The sequence below is a fragment of the Trachinotus anak genome, unplaced genomic scaffold, assembly GCF_046630095.1.
Source record: "Trachinotus anak isolate AG129_WGS33_773 ecotype Australia unplaced genomic scaffold, CSIRO_AGI_Tana_v1 ptg000028l, whole genome shotgun sequence".
Lineage (NCBI taxonomy): Eukaryota > Metazoa > Chordata > Actinopteri > Carangiformes > Carangidae > Trachinotus > Trachinotus anak.
The window spans coordinates 19,501,397-19,527,905 of record NW_027273879.1 but is presented as its reverse complement, the minus strand read 5'-3'; the positions used below and the strand labels follow the sequence as shown (position 1 = coordinate 19,527,905).

Genomic DNA, 26,509 nt, shown 5'->3' with positions numbered 1-26,509 from the left:
AGATTCTGCAGTGTCAGAAAATAAGCAGAATAGTTAAGAAACCTATGTTATATATAATTAATAACAAATGTAGTAGTTGTTGTATATAGTAGTTGTATATACAGTAAAGTTGTAGAAGCCAAATCATTGATTGTATTTAAAAAAAATAATAATAGTAAGGACTTCACTGTACAATGATGAAAGAAATATTTATTATTAACAGTAATTTCAAAGCAACCAAACAAAATTTCAGTGTGAAGTGATATGTGAAGCGACATTTGTGTAAATCCACATCGTTGTTCGATGTTCGGTGTGAACTCACAGATGGTGTTCAAAGTTGTTTCCATCGTGATGAAACATTCCTGGGCAGTAAACAAGCCTGCAGGGCGTCTCCGGCCGTTCACTCCCAGTTTAAAGCTCCTGCTGGTTCAAAGTCCACCAGCGCACAAGGTGGCATACCACAGCTGTGAGTCATGAGCAAGGCACGCTGGGTCTGGGGGTGTTCCCTCGTGTCCACACACAGATCTGTTCACTGTGTGATGACGTGTCATCCTCATGACAGTGCAAGTCCACAGGCTTACGACCTCTGACCTCTTGTCAGTCTAAAGGTCTCAGGTGATAAGAATGAAGTACGTTAGTTCCAGAATCTGAACCAGGAACAGGCTCCAACGTCCATGATAATTTCGGTTTTACTTTTTTGGATTCATCATTTTATAAAGATATTTTTTTAAATGTGTTTTTAGCCCTTCTGTTCTTTTTTTAATTTCTTTTTCTGTGAATACACTGACCATGCATCTACCAATGCATGTCCAAAACATTGTTACATACAGGTGGATACTAAAACACTAATGAAATGCAAAACAGGAAGGGTGTGAAAAAAAGAAAGCATGAACAAAATGTCTAAGATGCTGGCCTGGTTCCACTTACTATTTTATTTTATGGATACACAGTGTAAGAACATACTATGTAAATGACGGAGATGAGAGAGTGATTCATAACTTTCTGCGGGTGGTGAAGAAACCTCACCTGACTGCATGATATTATTTGTTCAAACAGGGAGAGTCAGCAGTGCCTCATGTGAAAAGAATGGGCCGCTCCTCGGAGGGGGAGAGAGAAGTCACTGTAATTTTACTTTTACTGACGTCGATTTTTGATTGAGTGCTGCAGGAGGTGTGTTAAAGCTCCTCCATCATTAAGTCACTTTGGTAGAACATGATGAAGAAAAAAAGTACTTCTTCTTTGGTGAGCAGCACTGCACTGCAGGGTGATTGATCGGTTGGATTTGTACTGAAATATTTCCACTCTGGATTTGTAAGTGTTCCCTTTTTTCACTGACTTTAAACTAACTTTAACTCAAAATATTAAACAGAGCAGCTCTAACACTTTTATTTGCAGCTGCAGAAGTCAGCATTTTAATATTTAAAAGATGGGCACTGCCTGATGTAGAAAAGCTCATTCATGATGACAAACTCACAAAATTCTCACCACAAATTTCTACAGGAGTTTTTAGCTTCTTTAAGCTCATAGTTTTGTTTTGGTTCACTTTCATCCACCTTACAGCAGCAACAACAGACTGTTAGTGAAATGAGTTTCTAGCTGGTAAAGAAAGTGGAGCGTTTAGTAGCGAAAGAGCCACATTTTTCTGAAGAGTCAGCGGAGACTAAAACAGAGCTAAAAGCAGAGTGAATGTTGGACTTGGATTGATCAGGTGGGTGCAAATAAAACTCTGCTGGATGTGGAAGTAAGCTGCTGCTTGCTCATGTGTTAAGCAGTTCAGTTTGTTGTGGAGGACAGATTCCCATAAAATTAGCCATAAATATTCATATTCACCAGAGGAAGTACCCTAATATTTTTGGTGACCCTGTGACATTTCCTAACGTACCACTACTGGGGAAAAATCTCAATTTTTACACAACAAATGTCAAACTGTAATGTCCTTTTTTGTCCTAAAATTAGCTGCTGTCATTCATGTTCCCCAGAAGATGAACCCCCTGTTACCGCCCACAGGACAAACTTTACATTTTTAGCCCCACTGCTGGTAAGAACAGATGAATCAACCATGTGTTTTCATGATCATTGCTGTGTTTGTGTGTGACAGAGAGACGGAAATAGGGCCTGAAAAGAACAAAGTCAACAAAAAGGGAGCGAGTATTGCAGACATGCAGGAAGCTCCACCCTCCTCATACCTGCCAGCTTATCAAGGTGTGTCTGACTTGGCAACCTGCTAGTCCTCAGGCCCCACCCAGACACACCCTGGGATGGGATTCAGGACTCTTCTGACTCGGGTGGGGGGTTGAGAGCTGGAACCTTGTGATGCAAGCCAACCTTGAGTTTAGTCACGGTTTATTTAGCCTTAGCACTGACTTGACTGGGCTTGACCTGGTTGTCATTTTCATTTTCAACATTACTTTGTTTAATTTAAAGATAGTTATTATTGATTTAATAGATATAGATTTTGTTTATTTGGAACATTTAAAATGCTAAATAAACAAAAAAAAATACTTTGTATATTTAATGTTTTCATAATATTTATTTATTACTAACTGTATACAGTGTGGACCATATAGTATGTAGTATATGGCAATTTTGTACTGTAGCTTTCGCAGTAAGCATATAAAAAGTACTTTTTTGTACTAGCAGGAAATTATGCAATAAATGCACCAACATCTTTGGAGCATTACTACTAGTTTATTCTCACTAAGAGAAAGTAAAGCTTTGTTTTATTAGATTTGTGATTTTTCCTAAATGTCAGTGTTTACCAAAATCCACAATTTAGTGACAAAATTAGTTGCGATGTGATGCGATAGGCTAGATGAGATGAGAGCGCCCATCATGCACAAACACAAATCATAAAGTGTAATGAAGGCTGCATTCTCACTTTTTGGAGTATACTCAATTCAAAACCTGCCAAGATTTTGAGTGTAGTGTGAAATTACAAACATGGTCTTTTCCTTGATACATGTATTAAGTTATGTATTTCATTGTCTGTGTTGAAGCTAATCTAATCTAATAAATTGGTTTAGTTTCCTGTCTTCATTCATGGCTTAGAGAGGTTGAGTAAAGTGATCAGTCAGGCACAGAAACCCTGACAAACTTTGGCCGGATATTAACTAACAAACTCACATTTACTCTCCCTCTCTCTCTCTCTCTCTCTCTCTGCCTGCTTGTCCATTCTGGTCAGTGGGGGGGTTGTAGTTAGGGTCATCTCCATGTACACAGTGTTGCAGCCCACCCACTAACACACACACATACACACCCACACTCAGAAACCCCCTGTGGTTTGAGCTCAGTCAAGAAATGAGTTGTGAGTCTTTGTCATCATGAGCACTTCTCTCTCTCCAGGTCCTGCAGTGAGTATTTTAGACACATTTTACAGCTCAGAAACCATTAAATACCATCAGAACAGTCAGAAAGTTTGTTGTACTGAAGAGTTCACAGTGCTAATTTAATCTTTACTGACCTAACAGTAATGAATAACATAATAACTGAAGTTGGGTAAACTCCAAGTGTTTGATTTAACTAAAACTTTTAGTTGTGTTGTTTCAAAAGTCAACACACACACACAGAGGCAGTCAGCTGATACTGTAACACACAACACACGTGTCGCACAGAAGTAGTAGTCTGTGTAGTGTAGGGGGGATGTTTCATTCAGCCAGTAAATGTATGTGAAATGTGAAAATGTGAAGCAGGAAATAGGACAGTTGAGTATCTGTGTTGCTGAAGTGTGTCTTTTTAGATGCTTACAGTTGGAGCAGTTCGTTAACTTTGGTCATTTGAAAGCCTCAGTGTTGAGTTAGCTGCATCTGGTCTTAGTTTTTAGCGAGCTAAAACTAAAATTTTGCAAACCTTAGCTAGCTAAATTTTCTGTTTTAAGTCCTTGGTATTGGAACATTTTGGTACATTTATTTGTCGTAAAAGTCTTAGTAAGGGAAACTGCAGCTGTAGCTAAAGAAGTAGCATTACAGAAATGGTCTTTTTAAAGCATTCACTTTATTTTGCTAGCTAAAGCAGCTACAGTTAGCCTTTTTGAGACGTAGCTTGTTTTGGTCATTTGGAAGAATCAGCACTGGGAGACATAGTAAAGTCGGTCTTTTTATAGAGCCAACGGTGAGTTGGTTTACATTTTTTCTCGGCAAATTTATAACACTAAAATACTAAAACTGTAGTTAGTAACATTTAGAGAATTTGTGAAACAGATAACAGCATATTGGTGCAGGAATGTTTTATTTTATTGCAATTTCATTTAAAATCAAGACAGAGCCAGGTTATGTTATTGTGACATTAAAAATCCTGTCTCACACAAATTACATTTATATATTACTAATTTGTTTTCCCAATTATGTTTTGCTGAGAAACATAATTGGAAAAACAAATTAGCTGTATATAAACATAATTTTTTAGGAGACAGGGTTAGAAAGTAATGAGAGAATCATAGCAGCCCACATTCATGAGGCACTATTTTACTTTATAATGAGATTTTTTTTTAAATAAACGACTTTGTTGGGTCCGCTGAATGTTACATACTGCTTAAACACTGTGTATGACTTGTTTTTTTTCTCACCTCCATCATCCTCCAAACAACTAGAAATTCCTCTCAGCTCCCTCAAGCTCCCGTTGATGCATGTAATCTTTCTCAGAGGGATTAAAACACAATGGATTTGTTTTGATTACATTTAATCAGACAACACAGACTCACTGTGTCGCGGACACCCAGCCCACTCATGTTATAAATGCATCCACTCGTGTGGCGAGGAAAGGAATTAATTGCCTGCTGTCCATCTGTAGTTTGTATATACAGTATGTATGAAGATTGATTTCTTTCCTTTAAGATGAAAACGTACGAGGCACCCGGGGTTAGCCGCTTCAGCACAGTCTCACAATGGCTCTCTGTGGTGGATTTCAAACTGTGGTGGGTGGAAAGCTTCCAGCAGCTGATGGTCTGCTCAGTAGGCAGACTTGTATTGTGGTTACCAACACCTCCCATTTATACTTCTCATCTTTAGAACAATACTGAACATTTCTGCTGTTATCCTATAGACCACTTTGAAATTCAACAGTTAAACCAACTAAAAGAAGTCGATGAGGTTCCTATAACAAGGAGGAAAATTCATGTTTTAAGCTCTTTGTTTTACTTTTGTTTTTGTGCTTATTTTGTTGTGCAAACTCAGTCAAGTCATTGCAGATTTTAGAGTTTGTGTTTGTACTTCGTTTGCTGCCACTCAGTCTGCTTCAGACTCGAACAATAACTTCCACAGAGCGAAGTAATCCGTCAGAGTAAACACTCGCAGAGGGTCACATTTTTACATGACCCCTTGCTTCCTGTCACTCACCTGTCAGACTGAGAGGTAGAAATGGAGGTCTCCTCCAGGACACAATCTCTCTAAACTACATGTCACCTGACAAACTGCACTGTCACATCCATGTGTATTTATTAAGGGTGTCTGCAGTTAATTTCAAACTAGGTGTAACAGTAAAGGTTGGTTTTTGTAATCTTACTGTGTTGGCATTTTTATCTTTTCTTTTAACACACATTGCTGGCCTATATAACAACAATGGCACTTAAGATAAGAGGTCTGGTGGTGACTGTTTGTTTTTTTTTTTTAATTGCTGCAACAATTAGTCAGTTATTTGAGTAACTGAGCGAAAAGTAATCAGCAGATTTTTTTTATCATCATTGAATCGTTTCAGTTGTCGAAAGGGGCCCGCCACCATTTTTACATGTTAAAGTTGGTAGAACAATCAGAAAATAACCCTGACAGTGTCATAGTGATGTCACCAGGGTTGTCTTCAAGTGGGAGTGTGGAGTTTGAAAGATAGAGCCTGATGAAAGATGCTTTGCTTTATGGGAAATGTAGGATGCAGTGTTTTTGGAGCTTGATTCATACTAGAGACTTAAAGTGGGTATATCTCTTCCTGTGATGATTTTAACCATTGTTTTTATTTAATCTGTTTCATGTAAGTCCTCTGACTTAATGAAAGTGCAATGCTCAATTGCTAGTGTACCCCTCCTCAAATGTTAGGATTCGATGTTTTATATTATTCAAAATGTATTAAATTTTGGACGGGGGAGGATTAGGCTGCTGCTGGAATGAAACCAGACATTAGTGGACATTTCCTTTGGCTCTCAGAAGTTGTGATGAGTATTTTTCACAATGTTTTTTACACTTTATAGGCTACACAAATTGATTAATTAAAAAAGAGAATCCCCAGATGAGATGATGAAAAGTTGCAACAAGTTTTTACTTACTTTACTAATTGCATTTCTTATCGTGTGAACTGTGTCTTATCTTCACTCTCAGAGCCACACAGATGAACCTTGGTGATCAGTAGCATGTGCTGTTGTGCTGAGTCATCTAAAGTCACTCTTATCTATATAGCCCAAAATCACAAATCATCTGAGATGTCATTAAACACTGTGGCTCCTATAGTAGTGCTTTAAACTTGACTTTGTGTTGTTCAGTCAGATTCCTCTCTGCCTTATTCTGACTGAATAAATTTACTCCACACATGTGTTGCTACATCTCAGATGGGGAACAGTTGTGTGCTGGTATTTAGGGCATTGTCTCTCAAACTAAAGTGCATGTCTTTGAAGTCTTACAGGGTTCAGTCTGGAGGGAATGATTCACTACATTTCAGCTTTTCTCTCTCTGTCCTATAATTCCTGTCTCTCCCCATTCCACACTGATGAAAAGTTTGTTAGAGAATCAAAGGAAGATGTTTTGCTAATTGGGTGTTGCCTTAATTCTGACTGACACTGGCATCTAGACATTCAGGCAAAACGATCTGCAGCTTGTCCCTCAAACACTGTACAACCACGGTGCACATTATTATTATAAAGCAGGTCTAGGTTCTATATTAATACTGTGAAAGTATCAAAGCCTCAGTCCACAGAGAAATGCACACAGCCTGTATTCACAAACTGAACCTTAAAACGAGCCGTCAGGACTTCTGAAACTTTGTGATGTCACAACAAAGCAGTCACCACTCACCCATGTCCCAAGCCCCGCCCACCTGGACCCAGCATGCAGTCTTGCAGGATTTGGTTTCTCTGAGTGTTTACCTGAAATCTACTGTATTTTTATTTGATCACTCAGAAAACAGTTAGCCAATCAGAAAAGAGGCTCAGATCCTCTCTTCTGATTGGCTCACCAACCTGTTGTTACCAGAGCTCCAGAGAGAAGCCTGAGAGAGGAGATGTAAAACTACATTGAGATGGTTTCTGGGTCTTATATATATATATATATATATATATATATATATATATATATATATATATATATATATATATATATATATATATATATATATATATATATATATATATATATATATATATATATATACTACAAATATATCTTCTTATGGAGATCAACACTTCAAATAAAACACAGGAAAAGTGTTAAATATGGGACCTTTAAATAAAAAAGTTGTTACTACTTCATCAGCCAGTAGGATCAGACTCTCAGTGGTGTTTGGTTGCTGCCAAAGCTGCTGGTTGTGTAACCTATGCCAAATTTACTGAGGGTCACTGTGATGAAAGGTGATAAAATACTGAAAATATTCTCTCTCTTTCTCTACAGTCTCCAGAGTTGCAGAGAAACAGAGACGACTTCCCAGCTTCTGTGGACAAACTACGGCAGCTGATAGAAGATAAAGTTCACATCCTGCAATCCCCCGTCACTGAGGACCACCAGGTAAATGACATGAAAAATCCTGATTAACACACACACAAATGTAAAGATACTTATTACTGACCAGTCATTTACAGCAGGAAAAGTCATAAAATCAAGCAGATGTGATAAAATAATAGAAATAACACACACATTTTCTTAGTCAGTGAATTTGATCATCACCTAAGGGCCAAATTTTCCAGTTGCACAGATGGAAGAAAACATTTTACCTTCTAACGAGTCACATCTCCACAAATTTAACAGAACTTGTTTCAGGAACGTTAAACATGACACCTCCAGTAACGAACGGTTAGATGATTATCAGCAGTGGAGCAGAGGCATCAAGTGTCATTTTGTCTTTGCTGAGGTTGGAGTTAGCAGTTATTATTTTTTTTACCTGATGTTTTTAAAGCAGGGTTCTTTGCTAGAGGGTACAGGGCTAATTGCTCAACCCTGCCTTAACTGCATTCCTCTTAACATTCCCTCTATGCAGGGATGTGTTTTTATCGGCACAGTCTTTATGTGATTTGCATGATTTTTTTCTCCATTTCTCAGTGTGTGGAATCTGTGCCTCTCTGCTTTTCTGTCTTTCCTCTCCCTTGTTGTTGATATCTCCTGAGGCCATGATAAGACAGGCAGCTCAAATCCAAGTTATTGCCCCACTCTAGTGTCTTTTTTGTTCTGAAGCCTTAGTTGCGAAAATACAATGAAGTACAAAGAAAAATCTAATTAAACCTGTTTGAAATGCTTGTCGATGGGCTTTAATGCCATTTCCCTTATGTGGCCTGTGTTTCACATTAAAGTCTTCTAAAAACTTTGTAAAGTGAGCACTATGGCTGAAAATACAAGTTTACAAGTTTACATTTTAATGTAAACTTACGAGATCATACTCTTTTTTTTCACCTCCCCACTGTTTACCTGCTGTAAATGTTCAAACTGGTTGAAAGCTCATTTTTGTTTTTTGCATAAATATTATCCAATAACAGCTTAAGTGAAATAAACATCAAGTATATACGGTTTCCTTTCGATTGCAGTGACAAGCGCCTCGTTTCCATATAATGTGTCTTCTCCAGCAGTACTTGACCCCAGGTTATGTATCACTCTGTCCATTTGGTTCATGGACATGTTATGGTGGAGAGCACTGATCATGATTACCTCAGAGACGACATTCAGGGAACAGAGATTAGTGGCTACCAACCTATGGTGATCCTGAGATTATAACAGAATTAAACTCATAATTAAACTCATTTTACCTTCATTGAAAGTAATTGCATGTTATGATTAAATGTAGGTTTTTAAACAGTAACATTTTGCCCATATTTGTTCATTATAGATAGATCGGTACTGGCGTATATGTCAGTCAATCATAACATGAAACTGAAATGTCAGAGATATATTTTGAAACATTTCTGTTTTTTACATTTTATAGTTTGTGGCAACAAGTTAATTTTTCAATTCTAAAATGCCCTACCCAGGACATTTCTTGGTTACATTTATTAAAAAAAAAAAAGAAAAAAAAAAAGATAAATAAATAAAGGGAACCTTGTGAAAAATGTTTATTTGGATGTGCAAAGTAATTTAATACAGGTTGATAAAGGCCTTAGAAATCCTGTGTTGTCAGGCTATGATTACCACAATTCACTGGGAGATGACTCAGACATGTTTGCAAATACTCTCTTTGCAAATACTCAGCTGAGTTCTTTGGAAAAGTCACCAAGATTTACTGTAGTCTCATTTTTGACTGGAATTATTGCAAAAAAAAAAAACAAAAACCTCTGCAAGATCCTGGAGGGATTATAAAAGTGAAAGAAATCTATTTTATTGTATGAAAGGATGAAGTGGAGGATACACGACCTTAAATAGACTGAAGCAGTATAAAGCTGTGGAGATCAGCTGGGTAAATGTAAGTGGATGGATATTCTGAGGACCCAGATTTTGGAGTCGTACCTGTAGTTCTGGATGAACTACTTTAAATTGGCACAGTATGTATGAACAGCATCTGGAACGCATAATGTGTCGGCTGCTCTGGGATCACTATGTCTCTGTCAAAACTACCAAAAATTTTTGAAATGTTCGAAAATATAAATTTTGAAATATAAATTAAAATAATAAAATTTAAAATATAAAATCTCAGTGTGGACACTGAGGGAGCTAAAGATCATATATGTGAAAAACAAATCAGATTGGCTGCTGGGTGAACATAGTGCCAGTTTGTCTCTCATACTGAGTCACATGGACACAGACAGACAGACGAAGGGGAGGATGAGGGTGAGCATCATGTTCTGCCAGAATGACTCAGTCGGTCTGTTGTCTCTCAGCCCACAGCCGCTCTCTGAAGGACTCCGTCACCTCAACGAGTTCAGACACGCCACGTTAGATTTCACTTCGTCCAACTTCTTCTTTGCTCTTCCTGTCCTCAAGTGTCTCTTTTGGTTTTTCCTCTTTTCTGTGTGTCTCTTTTCGCCTCCTCTTGTCTGTCTGCTCTCCCCCTCTCCTCCTTCAGCTGGTGATTCATCACGCTCTTCTGTTTTACTCAACATGTTGCTATGTCTGACAAACTGAGACGGCACACTACTGAGAGCTGAAATGTTATATGGGTACGTTCTCATATCAAAGACTCTCCCAGACTTAATTTCATATGATGATGGAGCATTTGTCTGCTTTGCCTTTTTATTGTCAGCACATTCTTTTTTTCTTTGACTTTTCATTATCTTCCCTTTCACCCTGGTAACTATTTGGGTGTGTCATTTGGAGACAGAACTATAACTATAATTGCAGCCTAAGGACATGGCACTGTCTTGTTTCCCAGCAATAAAAGTGGTCAACGTGCAGCAGCTTTATTACATTTGTTGTCTGAAACCAGCCAATTTCAGCTTCTTCTTTTGCTATCTGTGCGGTGTGTTCAGTGTGTGCTACTGCCGTCAAATGATAGAAGTGTTTCGCCATTTGGATTAGTAGAGGTGCACATAATAGACCCAAGTTGTGTCTCAATTCATGGGCCGCATTCTTCGAAGGTGCCTTTGAAGACTGGTTGCATCACTGCGGCGCGACAAGGCTGTCCTATTTCGAAGACCTACTTGAAATGCGGGAGAGAAATAAAGCCTTCGTTTACCAACCTATCCCAAGAGTCATTGCGCCCCAATGATGAATTACTTTTCAAAAGGATTTAGGATAAATAGGAAAACCTCCACAGACAAGACCGCCTCATTTTGGTTCAGCCTTTGCAATCATCTGGTCTTCAGGCCATAGACTTTATCCTCCAAAGGCTGGAACAGTCATCTCGGTCAACCTTTAGCACATTGGCTAAATCAGGAGAACATCCAGAACCACATTGTACGCCACTGTAGTTTTTTAAAGCAACATTTACCAGTGAAGTTTCACTCATATCCTGACACCTTTACACAATCAAATGCTGTTCCAGAGAGCTACATGCTCACGTGCCCCCGTGCTGTGTTTTTCAATTTCCTGCTCAGTAATATAGTGTAAGTTGAGGGGACAAAAGTTTTTGTGTTCTTTGCTAAACATGCTCCATGTACAATAATAACAGATTGACATCATGGAAACACAACATCATGTATTAGTGATGACATGTTTGGTTTCCAGTTAGCTACAGATCAGTGGACCTCCAATATGGCCGCCAGAGGCTGTGTTACACCTGGAGGCTTCTCTAACTTCTCTGGTCTCCTGCTGTGATCAGGGTTTGGTGTGTGAGGACAACGCTGGAAGTGAAGAACTGTGGAGGATCGCTGTTTTGATTGAGGAGCTGACCTTTGACCTCCAGCAGCTGCAGAAACAGACAGAGCAGGAGCTCAGTAACATACACACACAGTGAGTCAAGAACATGTGTTGACCAAGCCATTGGACAGTGTGAGAGTGCAGTGTTTGGATGCTTTCAGGGTACTGGGGCACTTTGCTAAGGGGTTGAACCAGAGTTGTTTTGTTTAATAGACTCAACCCCGGCTCCTTTCCAATTAAATTAAATTGTCCTTATACCTTTTTTTCTAAAGATTGATAACATTATCTTATGTCTATAGAGTCTTTAGCTCAAAATGTAAAACATATTCATCCTATTCTATTAAAAACTACAAAATATGATCCTATCACTCAGATGTTATTTAAAATTTGATCATCACCATGAATGTTTCAGGTCATAAGAATTAATTATGACCTACAGGCAGCATATTGACTTTAATACTGAGGTAAAACACCAAACAAAACATCCTAGGCAAAATCCACTAGTTCTCTTTTCTCAGGCTTCCCTTCATCTTCTCAGTCGTCCACTCCCTGCGAATATATTCACTATTTTCCCTATAAGGCAAAATCTTGATTGTTCCTCCTGAAACGGGACTCTCCTCCTTATAAAATCAGGACCATGTTGTGAGCTGTTTGAACATGTGAGTAGGAGGCGGCTCTGCTTTTGGTTTGTGGGGTTTTGTCACAGAGCTGAAACACGACTGTGGGAGTTTCACTGTATCTCATAACAGCAGCAGGTTCTGCTCCACTAGAGAAAACAACAGGATCCGGCCTGCCTGTGTGTGTGTGTGTGTGTGTGTGTGTGTGTGTGTGTGTGTGTGAGTGTGAGTGAGTGAGCGGGCGAGTGTGTGTGTAGCTGAGAAAGCGTGAGAGATGGGAGAAGAGAGAAAACGAAAATGAATGGTTCTTTTATGCATTTGCTTTGTGTGTGTGTGTGTGTGTGTGTGTGTGTGTGTGTGCGCTCCTGTAAATCCATCTTCATAAGGACCAAATTGAGCTTTTGATTATTTTGTTCCAGAACTAGTATCAATACTCAAAGTTATTTTACTCTTATTTTTTCTTTTTCTTTTATTTTGTGTCGAGTTTTTTTTTTTTTGTTTGACACAGCTGTGATAACCTTGATCTTTTTTTCCCAAATTTAAAAATCTCCTCTGTGCAGCGCAGATTAACTACACATCATGTTCCTACACCAACATGCCTTCTTGGTTTGTTCAAATTTAATCATGCGCATGTATGTAAACACACATAAAATATGAACGCAATTATAAATAAGTCCAGAAATCATTTTTCACTATCATGATGGTGAATGTGATCTCAGGTCAATTTATGTCTAGCTTTTATGGATAGATTTATTTATTTATTTATTTATTCATTTATTTATTTTCTTCTGGGAAAATAAGAGGAATCAGCAGGTGTGGGAGGGGTTTGTTGTGCTGGTTGTGTTTTTTGTTAAGGACCCACCTGAAAATGAGATGGTTCCTCTCAAGGGGTTTATCCCTGTGATAAATGAGATTGTTTAGAAGGTTTATGAAATACCTTCATTACAACACATCAGTCTCAAACGCCCCCCCCCCCCCCCCCCCCAATAGCTGAATGTATTTAAAGATAATCCTGAGATCCAAACATGCCTTGAGGCTGCAGGTACGATGCGTGCAGTTAGACGTGCAACCAAGGAAATGAGAAATATTTTCAGCACAACAGCCCTTAGTATTCACTATAACTAGAAAATAAACAATAAAGGTTTTATATTCTTCAGATTGGATGAAAAAACTGACAATAATGTGCTATGTGGCTCCACTCTACCTGACCTCTGAAAACGTCCAAGATACAGAGTGGTAAAGAGGAAACATGGGAAAAAGGGTGTGGACTCAGGCAAGCCTCCATATACTGTTTGACAAGAGCAAAGCACAATTATATCGACATATTTAATTTCTTATGAGGCAATAAAGATAACATTTACACAATATGTTGACATGGCTTCTACAGTGTGTTTAATCTGATTGGCCCAATAATGTCATTACTGGCACCGATCAAGATTTAGTGGATTACACATCTTCATGAACAGCATTACCCCAAACAGTAAACCCAGGATCCAGGATTTAAAGACAACCAACAAAAAGTTACTTCTCCATCCATCCACATCCATCTTTTTTTTGTCTGTCTGCACTTTTATCAAGCTGGCTGCTCACAGTAGAAGTTTCTAGATACTTAGACAATGTTCCTCTTCAGAATATTTTTTAGGAGCTGTGTGAAAGTGAAAGACTCTGGTGAATTTTGGGATTTTGTGTGCTGACAGTAAATCTTCAGATGGTAGTAGGTGGCTGCCGCCTCACCCTGTTCGCTTCTACTCTCTGTACTCCTGCCATGACGAGCAGTTTGGCAGAACAACACTTCAACTGGTCTCACTTCTGTCAGACAAGACAAGCTAAAACACATCTCAGGATTCAAGGTGTGCAAGCTGGCACACAAACACATACATACACAGAGAGAGAGAGAGACAGACACACACCACTCCTAATTTCTCAGTAACCCTGGCACTCATCGCCAAGATCAGTTCCTGTCACAGCTTGGATAAAGAAGCTTAATGAGAGGAGATGAAAGAAAAACTGTACATGTCTCGATCATGTTGCCCCTCCCAACATGAAACCCACATCTCATATCCGCTCGGCTTACTGGAAGAAGACGTCACCCTGCTTTCATTTTACCGGGGTTTTCCTTGGCTTTAAGGGAGGCTTATGTGGTAATGTCAGCAACAGCACTGGGCTGGGTTTTGTGCATGAAAAGAGGATCGAGCTAAGACTCTGCAACATTCACGAAGACAGATAAAGCCATTCTTTTTTTTTCCTGAGTAGACCTTAAGCTGCAGGAAACAAGCAGCTTTCACACTGAGAACTTTTTTTAAAACTCTTGCTTTGGTTCAGTTTCTTTGTCAAGGTGATAATGAAACTCTTCTGACATAACACAGTCTTCTTCCTCTGACAAGAGAACCACCACGCTGTTTGTGAGAAGTGAGAACTCAGTCCCAGCCATGCAGTAGCCTTCATGGCTCTGTGTTGAAGTCTTAATGGTGTTTTCTCACACCAAGCTGCAGGATGAGGAGCATCATGTAAAGCACTGCCATCCTACAAAGCAGCTAAAAAGGATACAACAGTATGTAAACAGTCACAATAGTCATCCTCTTTTTTTTATTGTGGACAACTTTCACTAATTAATGCTAATTTAGAAAATAATGAAGGTGTTACTAAGGTGTAAATACAAGTTTGGTTGCAGGTGTGTATGTCTTGTTTGACCGGTGTCTCATCACACTCACCTCTGGTGTTTTCTTTTTGCTCGTTCTACCACAGTTTTTCCCACGCTTGACCGACTTTGTCCAGGTTTTTAGTCTTTTCCTCCTTGAACCATCCTATGATAGGTAACGAAGTCTGAAGTGATGCTCAGATTCAGCAAAGTAGCGAGTCTTCTGTGTTCAATTAAAATCAAAACTCCTCGAGAGTCTCAAGTGTGTTTTATCTGTAACTGAGCCTGGTGAATCGAAACGAATCAGACTCTGTCACTGTGGTTGAACTGAACAGTAAATAAACTGTGGATATACAGAAAAGGCACACTGGCCCTTTTTTAATACATTTTTAATTATGGCGGACCTTGCTCTCATGTTTACCTTCCTGCTTTCTCAGAAATATGTTATTTATCACTTTTCTTACTAATGACCAGCAGTAGGGTGGCCCTGTGTAGAAACAGGAAACAATGATTCTCTGTTAACACAAGTGTCCACCCTGCTCCGCTGAAGTGCTCTTGACCCTTGACCTTTCTGCCTGTGGAGTAGAAAACACCATGTTTGTTTGTTTTTAAGCACTACAAGTAAAGTGTAGTAAAATACATGTAATTAAAGTTTTATTAATATTAGAGACAAGGTATTTTAAAGGGCCAGTTCACACAAATTACATAAGACAAAATGTTCTCACTTTCCTCTGCAGAGAGTTCTGGTTTTATTTTGACAGAATTTGAGATATCTGCATAAATATAAAGAATCCTGTTTTATTTTTGTAGCCTGTTACTTTTAAACCTTCCCAGTGTTTTATCTGAGGTGTTGTTATCCATAAGAAGATATATTTGTGGTTTTACGAACAGTTTTACATCTCCACCTCTTCTGATTGGCTGACTTTTTTCTGAGTGATCAAATAAAAATATAGCAGATTTCAGGTAAATACTGGATGGATGGTGGGTTCAGGTGGGCGTGGCTTGGAGCATGGCTGAGAGCATTGACTGCTTTGTTGTGACATCACAAAGTTACAGAAGTCCTGATGGCTCATTTTAAGGCTCAGTTTCTGAATACAGGCTGTGTGCATTTCTCTGTGGAATAAGGCTTTGATACTTTCACAGTATTAATATAGAACCTAAACCTGCTTAATAATCAGAAACACATGGACATCTACCTTTAGACTGGACGGACCTTTAAAGGCTCAGTTCACCCAGAACAGCCTAATTCTTCATTTACAGTTTTCACAGGGACAATTTCCTTGGTTTGGCTCCGGTGTTTTGTGGATTACAGAGTAACTAGGACACTGTTCCTGGAAAAACATGTGAAGGCTTGCAGTTACTTTCATTATTGAGTAATCTTCTGCTTTACTTGTCTTGATTGATTTTATGATTAATTACTTGAATCACTTCAATTTGTCTGTAAAATATCAGATAGATCAGCTTGGCTTGAACTCCCTTCAGCTCATTGTACTGGTAAATAAAATCAAAACTATCTGCGTGAATAGAGGCCACTCAAACCACTGAGCTGAATCAACCCTTTAATAAGTAACATGCAGACTCATCCACGTGTTTTGTTGGGACAGTTACTGACAAAACTGACTTACATGTTTCCCCTTTAGAGGTTTAAAGAAGCATCACAAAACAAACCTGAATTCCTAACGTGCTTCATTTAGAGACAACTAGACAAACTGTCTAATATTCAGCAGTGCGTGATGGACTGAAAGCTGCCACAAATAGCAGTGCACCCCACTGGAGGATGAGGAATAGATGAAGTCTGATTGTGTCGATTTGTGTTGTTCTCAGTGGCGTTTTCCCATAGATAGACTGAAACAGAGTCTGGTTATGCAAGGAGAGCTCCTGTTGTTGCCAAGACTAACAGGCGGACTGGCAGTTTGGAAAACACCCAGTTGAACTCTGTCAACCCTCTCTGTATCGTCTTCCTCTTACTCTCTGAGGGATAATCTGCTCATTCTTCTCCATATCTTCAAAATCCTCTGATATCGACCATGAAATCAGTTAACAAGGTGGAGAAGCTCAAACGCCTCATTGATTCACAGTATCCTGTCAGAGGGGATTTCCCTCTGTAGGACGCCACAGGTCAGAGGTCACACTGATCTGGAAACAGACGATGATCATTTATGGTCATAAATTATTGTCCAGAAAAGCAGCACGATTTTAATTCATGACTGAAGGAACGTGGTCTTTTTTTTCCTGCTGCGGAGGTGCCCCTGACCAATGCACTGACACCTTAACTGGTATTTTAACCTTAACTGGTTACATTTAAAGAAGACAAGGTTCACTTACTGGCTTTTTCTGTAGCTTTCAACCACATTTCATGGTCTTTGTCAGTGAGTGGGGTTTATTTCCTTGTCATCACCTCAGTGTGGAACTTCGGTCATGTGATCAGGTGTTTATATGTGTGTGCAGTATATGTATATGAGTAACTGAGCTGACAATGTGGCTCAGATGCACTAAGTCCATCTGCTGATGAAGACTGTGATGCACTGAAAGCTAGTAAGAGAACCTTGAGTGTTTTTTGTTATGTTTTGTTTTCTATAACATTTTATGGATGGAGAATATATTCTGGATTTCTCACTGAGCAGCAACATCTGGATCGTTTTTTTCTCTTTTGTTTCGCCTTTTATTATTTCTCTTTCACTTTTCTTTATTTCTCTTTTCTATTACTCCTCATCTTTCACTTTCTTTTTCTCCTTTCGTCCCTGTTCTATCTTTCTTTCTTTTACCTATAAAAACATCATCACATCACAGTTGTTTAATTAAACATGACCAAACATGTTTTTTACTTTTCCTCACTCTCCTCTTCATCAAAGTCCTCCTCCTCCTCCTCACCCTGTCAAAACATTTTGCTTAGTCCTTGCATTCCTCTTGTCCTTTTTATTTTTCCTCCTTTGACGTTTGTCTTATTTTCCTCCTCTCTGTCAGCTGTTTATCATTTTCCTTTAAACCTTTCCACTTGTTCTCATCCCCTCTACACTTTTTCTAAATATCTTTCCATCCCTCCTCTTCCTCCCCCTCTCCCACATTTTTCATCTTCCTCATACCCACTTTCCTTTTTTTCTAGCAGCACAACTTGTTTTCTTTCTTTTTTTTTTTATATAACGCTGCAAGTAACGATTTTTTAAAATTATTTTTTTCATCAGTTAATCTTTCCGCCACCAACAACTCAAGATCCAAGACAAATATATTTATTTTACAATGATAAAACAAAGAAATTATATATTAAAATAACAAAGAGAATAAAGTTCTCAGTTTGAATTGTTTCAGCACTGAGCCTGTAACTTCTTAGAGTTTTATTTCTAGTTGCAAATATGCTTTTTACATAGAGAGAGGATTTTAACTCAAACAGTATGAAGTCAAACATTAACATTCAAATCATTTACATCCACGTTTATACCATCACCTTTGTCTATGATAGAAACACTGAAGAGGATTTTATTCTTCAAAATCAAATGTGCTATAAATACACACACACACACTCACACACACACACACAGAGTGTATACATCCTGCATAACCTTGACACACTGAAAATGTATGTGACAGGCTGCCAGTAGTGAGATACATTAATGTAAATGGATAAATAAATAAATAACACCCACACAGTTTTCACCTGCAATTATGAAGTGAAATGTGTTTGTCACATACATTCACATAATTATGGAGCCCTATTCACGCTTTTCTGTATGTAAGCACCTAATCAGAACACACTGACAGCTGGTACATTGTGTGTGTGTGTGTGTGTGTGTGTGTGTGTGTGTGTGTGTGTGTGTGTGTGTGTGTGTGTGATTCTCAAATTGTCAACAACTCACACACACAGATATTCATTGGTAATTACTGTCTTTTCACAGCAAAACATGACGCTCCTCATCGCTCGTCACACACACACTCACGCAGAGTTTTAATGAAGTTGTTTGATTGGCTGAGATCAGTTTTGATTGACAGGTGACAAAGTAGCTCATTTGCATGAAGCTTCAGAGTCGTGAAATCTTAAGATTTCTTTCAAGAAGACGCGCACTTCCTCTAAACACTGAACTGAAAGTTATTAACAGTAGATTTCTGAGTTAGAGTTGACACTGAGAAAATTTCCCACAATCCTGCAGGAACAGGTCGATGGTAGTTAAGGTACTGATTGTCATGGTGATGCTGCGCAGCTCAGGTAAATCACATCTTCATAGTATTTCCACATAAACCTGTTATTGTTGGTGTTTTTATTTCATGATCATTTGAAAATTAAATTGTATTGAAAACGATAACGAACAAAAATTACAAGTTCAAGTTTTTTTCTTACAGAAGACATATGGATATTAGCCAAGAGTGTTGAGACCAAAATGCATTAATAAAAAAATATATTTTTTATTATATATATTTTTCAGAGAAATTTAATTTGGGTTAATTTGTGGACTTTTTTTTCTTTTAATGTTTCATTGAAGCTACTGTAAAAAAAAAAAAAAAAAAAAAAGGGGGGAAAGGTCCATAACTCTTTCATTACAAGGCTGAGATGGCTTAGCAATGCTGTCAGGATCACTACAACACAACACTTTGCCATGTGTAATGTGATGATATGATCTCGTCTCATGGCTCTACACACAGACATTGTAATAATTAATGATTCTGTCATTTTAAAAGCTGTAATTCAAAACTTTTTTGGTGACTTTCATGGCATGAACAGTTGTATCTGTCTGAAAATGACATGCTGATCATCCAGATTAAGACTGAGGTAAGAAGTTCCTCACTTATAGTGAAATTTTAGATTGTTGGTTTGTAGAAACAAGAAAAACTGAAGATTAAAGACACAATATGAAAGTTCTGAGTCAATCTACCACATTAGACTATTTAATAACTCAGACAAAGGCAGTGGATAATTACACAGAGTCAATCTTAATTTAACTAAATACATGAATAAGCTACTGGATAATTGTGAATTTCCCTATAGGTAGAAATAAAGTATTTCTGATGTTATCTTAGCATGAAACTCCAAGTCGGTATTGAATGTCAAATTTTTATACATTTACTTGGTCAGATATTTCTTAATATTGAACATTTACACTGGTCATCTTAGTAAGAGCCAAATAAATTCTGAGATGTGTAAATTTGACTGTAATGCAGAGTATAAGAGTAGGACAAAACAACATGTAGGTTATATTATTTGGCAAATATTATGGTATTGAAAAAAAATCCCAGACTTGGCTGTTTTTGCATCAAGGTGCTGATATTCTATTGAAAAATCTGAATAATACACATAAACCTCTAACGCTTATTTTGTTCTGAACAGACATTTGCTTCATCAGTGTTTCAGAAATCTGTTGTGGCAGAGACGAGTGAATATAAATCAGAGATCTTTAGGATTACTTTAGATTTCTGTTTCCCCCTCATAACACACACACACACACACACACAGAGGAGTCAGTAGGCCTCCTCCAAAACCTCATTAACACAACGTTAAGATATTTCCCAGAAGCCCTCTGTGTTTTTCTACCATTGTCTGAGTGGTTTCTGCTAATTTGCCCTTTCTCTACATGTTGATGTCACTTCTTCAGTTTGTTCATCAAAGGCTTCGCTCAGATGAGCCCCCTCTTCTTCTTCACAAACAAAACACTTCTGTGCCTCTCATCACCTGCTGTTCTCACTCTGCCACAGAGGTTTAGTGGCTCCCAGTGGACAGACGCTCCATTACACCCTGACGTCTGAGCGCACAGCTTCACTCAGGCCTCATGTCAGAGTGATGTGATGCTGATAATATGACAGATAGGTTCCCTTTAATATATCCTGTTAGGAACCCCCCCTCCCTTACTACAGGTACCACCATTATTGTGTTGCTGAATACTAATGTTACTTCTACTACTACTATTGTTGTTACATTTGCTATTACTACCACACAAAAAATACCAATGGTTCAAAAGCTTGAATTAGTGTAACATATGTAACACATACTATTTATGTATTATTACCACAGCTTCCACAACTACTGTCATAGTACTATTGTTACTACTACATTTCTCTGCTACACTGACTAATATTAAAAGTAATATTACTTCTACTTTGAGTAATACTAAAACACTGATGCTACTAGTATTATTATTGCTACTACTGGGCTACTACCAATGCATTAAGTAATACTATTATAGTTATTTCTTCAGCTACAACAATCAGCAGTACTACTGTTATAAACACTAACACTGCTATTGTAACACTTCAGCAACTATACAGTGCTAATAGTATTATACGCTACTGTCCCCTGTGTTTACAGTACTTCTATATTCAGCTACACAAACTCATATTAGTACTATAACTAGTGCCATTTCTGCAACAAGTAGCACTGCTGGTACAAGCGCTAGTACTGCTACTACTACAACTACCACTGTTGTTACTGATACTACTTCTGTACTCCTGTTGCATCTCTTTACTGTTGTACTATAGTTTTAAAGTAACAGCAGCTCATAGGTTGTGGTGCTGATATAAATGTCAGTATGTGGTGGTGTGACTCCGACAGCGTTCACAGTCACATGACCTGCTGAACTGTAGCTGTGTGTTGTTTTAAATTAAACAGGGAGAGTGAATGACTCACAGTGCATCAGCTGTTCAGCTCTGTGTGTATCTATGAAAACACGGCCGTGTTTGCTGAAGGAAGGAACAGTGTCATGTTAAACAGGGTGGCAGGGGCCCACAGGTCAGGAACCTTTGATGTGGGAAAGTCGCTGGTTTAGGTTTCCGGACCTGCAGAGACTGACGGGGGAGAAAGTGGGGCTGCTTTGAGAAATAAGGAAGTGAGGCCAGAGGAGTGATGGTTCAAATCCATGTTTAACTGTAATGTTTGTCCCAGGAAAAACTCTGAAAGAAAAGAAAAACAAACGTGTCAAAGCTTTTTCAGTCGTTTCAATGTTGCAGAGAAAATGTGATGCCATAGCTGTCATCAGTGTTTTCTCAGACAGATCAGAAAGGGTAGTGTCCTTTTCACTGAGCTCAGGAGCTGCTCCAGTTGTTTTTTTAGTGGAAAGATATAAAACAGCAGCACCTGAAGGTAAAAGCTTCTACTGTGTAACAAACAACCTAATCCTCCCCGCAGTAATTATCTCAAATATGATGCATGGTTAGTGCATAAATGAGTAGTGAAGTATGAAAGTGGGCCTGGAATTAAACCAAATTTATTAAATTACCGGCAATATGAATCGGTTTGTGAATAACAAAGTGTGACTTCTACTTTAAGAGCTCAGGTAGGAGTTGAAGTGCTTCTTGTAAAGTTTCTGTATTTGTGTTTTGTCAGACTTGTTCAGATTGAAGGCCGCCGGCAGCTGCTTGCCACTGAGCTGTGTAATCTTCAGGAGAAGAAGAAACAGACCGAACAGGAGCTGAAGAGAAGTTTCAGCCTCCAGTCGTCCACTGTAAGTGACCACAGCAGGACCCTGACATCACACACACGGGTCACAAAGGGTTAAAACATGACATCACGTCAAAGAGTGAGGAAATAAGTAAAGACACATAAACCTTAGAGTTTGTTAAAATGTGATATTTGGTGATACATTTTAAAAATATAGCAGAGATATACTGCTATATGACCATACATAATCAATATGATCAATATTAAACATTTATCAGGTGGCTACAGTTATTACAAATCTAATAATAATTTTAACAAAGTGCAAACAAAATAAAAAATACATGCAATGCAAAAAATGTTTTGGTTGTTTATTCCTGTAACAATCAGCTGATTATAACATAATATCATTGACTTTGAATCAATATATAGATCTAAAAAAAATGTATTGTAAGTGTGACCTTGAGTTGAGTTTATTTTGGAACTAATGATAATAATAATGATAACTTTATTTGTATAGCATCTTTAAAAACAGGGTTTACAAAGTGCTTTGACAGACAATTAAAAGGCAATGGGCAGTCAAAAGCAACAGAGGGAAGGTGAACAATATATTACAATGTAAAGAAGAAGGAAGAAAACACACACACACACACACACAAACAAACACAGCAAAGGATGCTACAGAGATAATAAAATAGATTTAAAAATAAATAAAATTCTAAAAAGAAAATAAAGAGAGAATAAAAAAGATGTTTATCTGAACATGAACCTCAGAGCTCAGGCATGAAGTTAACATGTTGTTACTGCTGACAGAGAAGAATATTATCAAAATCTGGTGATAAGTCCAGAGAAGACAAGCTGTGTTGATCCCTGTGGAGGCAGAGAATCACAGCAGAGAAGTCAGGAGTGTTAAACTAAACCAGTATGGCTGCTGTGTTTCCTCACTGCAGCCCCTGTTAAGTCCATTAGTAAAACATGTGGCTCATTATTTTCCCCCCCAGTTTCAGTTGTACACTTTTCGGGAGCTTCAGGCCTCCATCACCGAGCGTTTGGTGCAGTCAGAGGGGCTGCTGTTCCAGGAGGAGGCTCTGTGTGCGCTGCGTCACCTGCTGACCCAGGACCTGCAGAGGTACCAGGAAGAGACCCAGAGACTGAGCCGCTTCACACAGAAAATACTCCATCAACCCCACAGGTACACAACAACACATTCTGATTAAAAGATAACTGACCACAAACACTTGTTAGTTTAACTTTGGTGACTTTCACATCTGAAGCTGTGATGTCTTTGTCCCTCAGGTCAAACAGAGAGGAAACCCTCACAAAGAGAGACCGCGACATGCAGGGAAAGAACGAGACAGAGCAGGACAACAACATGGTACAGTTAAACTCTGCTTCCGTCACAGTCACATCTAAAAAAACAGCATCTGACAGTATTTATTGTTGTTTAGATGAGTCCATGGGTCTGACACTGATCTAGAACCAGACTAACACACCTAACCCTGTCTATCCCTCTGTAAGGCCACAGTTGGGCTCAAGTAAAAATCTCTAAACACAGTAACACACAGACATTTCCAAATCTGGCCATGTGCACCTTGGACAAAGATACAAGGTGCACTCTGATTGGTCAAGGTAAAGACCCCGCCCTGTATAAGACCTGCCAAGGGTCTTTGTGCAAGAGCTTTGTTGAAGTGGTGCGGGAGATGCTGGGAATATCATCTTTACCCAGACCAGACAGATGAATCCATGCTGCCCTCCACCCCCCACACTGACATAGCAGGTGCCCCACCTCTATAAATGTAGCCAGTTTGATGGACAAAGATAAAGAGGAACCTGTGAAAAGTGTATCCACTGTCCTGTAAGATTGACGTCTTGCTCTTTCAAGCCTTTTACCTCAGTCTTGGTATTACTGTAATAACTTTAACATCTTTGTCATTCATTGGTCTGAAGCTGCAGATATGACATCTGTTCAAGTACTGGAGCTTTGTCAAAGCCCAAAAACTCCTCACTAGCAAACGCTGTGAGGTTTGGGCCATCTGTCCCTTCAGGAAGTCCAATTATGAGTGTGTCCTTCTAAGGTGTAACACACAGTAGGTAGTTGGTGGACCAGTCTCTGAATTGTGGTAATGATGATGTTTTACAAACTCCATGTTCTAAGTCTTTTATAGTCTAGTTATGGCTGTTGGTAGTGGTCGGACTGGTGACTATAACAGATAGGATTTCCAGTTGTACAGCCAAGATTTCAGCTCATAACATCGCAGGGGTGGATTTATTCAGTCACGTGACATATACATACTTTGCTTTCAAGTCTCCAGTAGCATTGAGGAGCAGCTTTTCCCACACTGCAACTTGACTGTGAAGCAGACAGTAGCTCTTCTGTGGAGGATTTGGGTTTGATGCTCATTTCTAATTAAGTTCCTCTTCCTCTTTTGATAAAATGATGTCTGAGCAGTACAGAGAAGTTGAGCAAGGAATCTCTCAAATTGATCAGAATTGTTATATCTCAATATTATGTGAATTCACTACAAACTACAAACCAAACTTACCTATAGTTGTTATATTAATTTTTAATTCCAGTAGTAAAATATGTCAGTCGTGACCAGTCAGAGGCTCAGAGAAAGATTTGAAGTCTCTTTTGTTTACAGCTTGAGACGGTTCTCTCCTTCGTCAGACTGGATGACCACGACTCACTCAACACCTTAAATCTGTAACCCTTTAACACAAGGCCATCTCTCCTCAGATTGTTTCATTTGAATGTTTTTGAAAATGTCTGAGATATACCATAAAACTGTCCACAGTATGAGTCGTTAGTGAGTGAAGCTTCAGGGCAAATTAGCTCTGAAATAACCACAATAAGAAGCTGATGTTGCTCTGGACATCGACAGAATCAGACAAAATATCCTCAACAAGACCCAGAGTTCAGACCCGGGCACAAAGTCAAAATAAAACACAAAATAAAACTGGAGTTTGTTTGTGATAAAACAGAGTCACTGTGGGCTTCTCTACCTGTGTGTGAGTGTGTGTGTGAGTGAGTGTGTGAGTGTGTGAGTGTGTGAGTGTGTGTGTGTGTGTGTGTGTGTGTGTGTGTGTGTGTGTGTGTGTGTGTGTGTATGTGTCTGGCATTGGTCCAGCTGTTGTCAGTCTTTCTCAGACAGTCGGAGTAGAGACAGAGGAAACATCTGCCTGCTCATCTGGCTCTGTCTGTCACACACACAGATGCAGACCTACACACACACACACACACACACACACACACACACACACACACACACTGTATCTCTCTCTCCCTTTGTGTGTGTGTCTCTTTCTGTTTTAGCATCTTTTCCCTAAAAAAAAAAAGAAAAATTAAATAAATAAAAAGCATAATAAACTGACACAGTTGTGACAGGAAAGGATGAGGGAAGAAACCTGGTTTGGAGTCTTATTATAACAGAAAACCTGTCAAAGTGTCATCACAGTTTAACTTGTGAAACTTAAATACAAACAGCAGACAGACCAGCTGCCAACATCTCCTGCACAGAAATACAACATGCATCAACATACTGGTTTTCCAGTTTTGCAGATTTTCATTGAAAAATGGCAGATTTTTCACTGGGAGTTAAAAGTGAAACTGCAGCAGAAACCTATTGTGTGATTGAGTTAAATTTTAAAAAGCTTCTTCACATTTAACAACTGCTGTGGCTGCATTCGTTCAGTATCAGTTATGATCAATTTCAGTGGATCACAAAGGATAATTAAGACTCAACACATCTGTGGAAACTTCTCGAGCCGCTCCTCCACTGTAATCCTGCTCTGGTCCGTCCGTCTGTATGATCTGTGTGCTCAAAGTGTGCCATCATCAGCTCTGCAGAAAATCAGCAATTGTATCACATTAGCTACCAGCTGCTACACCTTGACTATTTCTGTATGGATTACAAAATGGGTACGTCCTACAGGCAGCAATTCATCCACTCTACGATGTGGCTGATGGACACTGTATTTAAAGGTCCCATATTTCGCACCTTTTCAGTGTTTTGTCTGAAGTGTTGATCTCCATCAGAAGATATATTTGTGGTTTTAAGAATCAAAAACCATCTCAGTGTAGTTTTACATCTCCTCTCTCAGGCTTCTCTCTGGAGCTCTAGTAACAACAGGTCGTTGTTACTACTGGCTGAGAGCAGTGACTGTTTTGTTGTGACATCACAAAGTCCTGACGGCTGGTTTTAAAGCTCAGTTTCTGAATACAGGCTGTGTGCATTTCTCTGTGACTGAGGCTTTGATACTTTCACAGCATTAATATAGAAACTAGACCTGCTTTATAATCAAAAAACACATGGACATCTACTTTTATACTATATGGGACCTTTAAGAGTTTTTGCAAACTACTACTAGATGTCCCCTCAAGGATATATAAGCATACACCCTTCCCATTATGTAACTTTACTGCTCATTATTTCACCATGAGGAGACATCTCCATCTGCTGACCCATAGTTCATCTTCTAAAGTCTCACCATGTACTTATTTGTTAATAGTAATAAA

General features: G+C 38.7%; 1 protein-coding gene across 1 annotated transcript in view; it reads left to right on the top strand.

Moving 5' to 3' along the window:
• Window positions 1-26,509, top strand: part of LOC139611305 (myosin heavy chain, embryonic smooth muscle isoform) — a 61,243-nt gene that overhangs the window by 12,237 nt on the left and 22,497 nt on the right. The window contains exons 2-6 of the mRNA XM_071465857.1: window positions 7,560-7,673; window positions 11,347-11,477; window positions 21,943-22,060; window positions 22,995-23,185; window positions 23,290-23,368. Of these exons, the coding sequence (XP_071321958.1) occupies window positions 23,330-23,368 (39 nt within the window). The 5' untranslated portion in view covers window positions 7,560-7,673; window positions 11,347-11,477; window positions 21,943-22,060; window positions 22,995-23,185; window positions 23,290-23,329. The remainder of the gene's footprint in view (window positions 1-7,559; window positions 7,674-11,346; window positions 11,478-21,942; window positions 22,061-22,994; window positions 23,186-23,289; window positions 23,369-26,509) is intronic.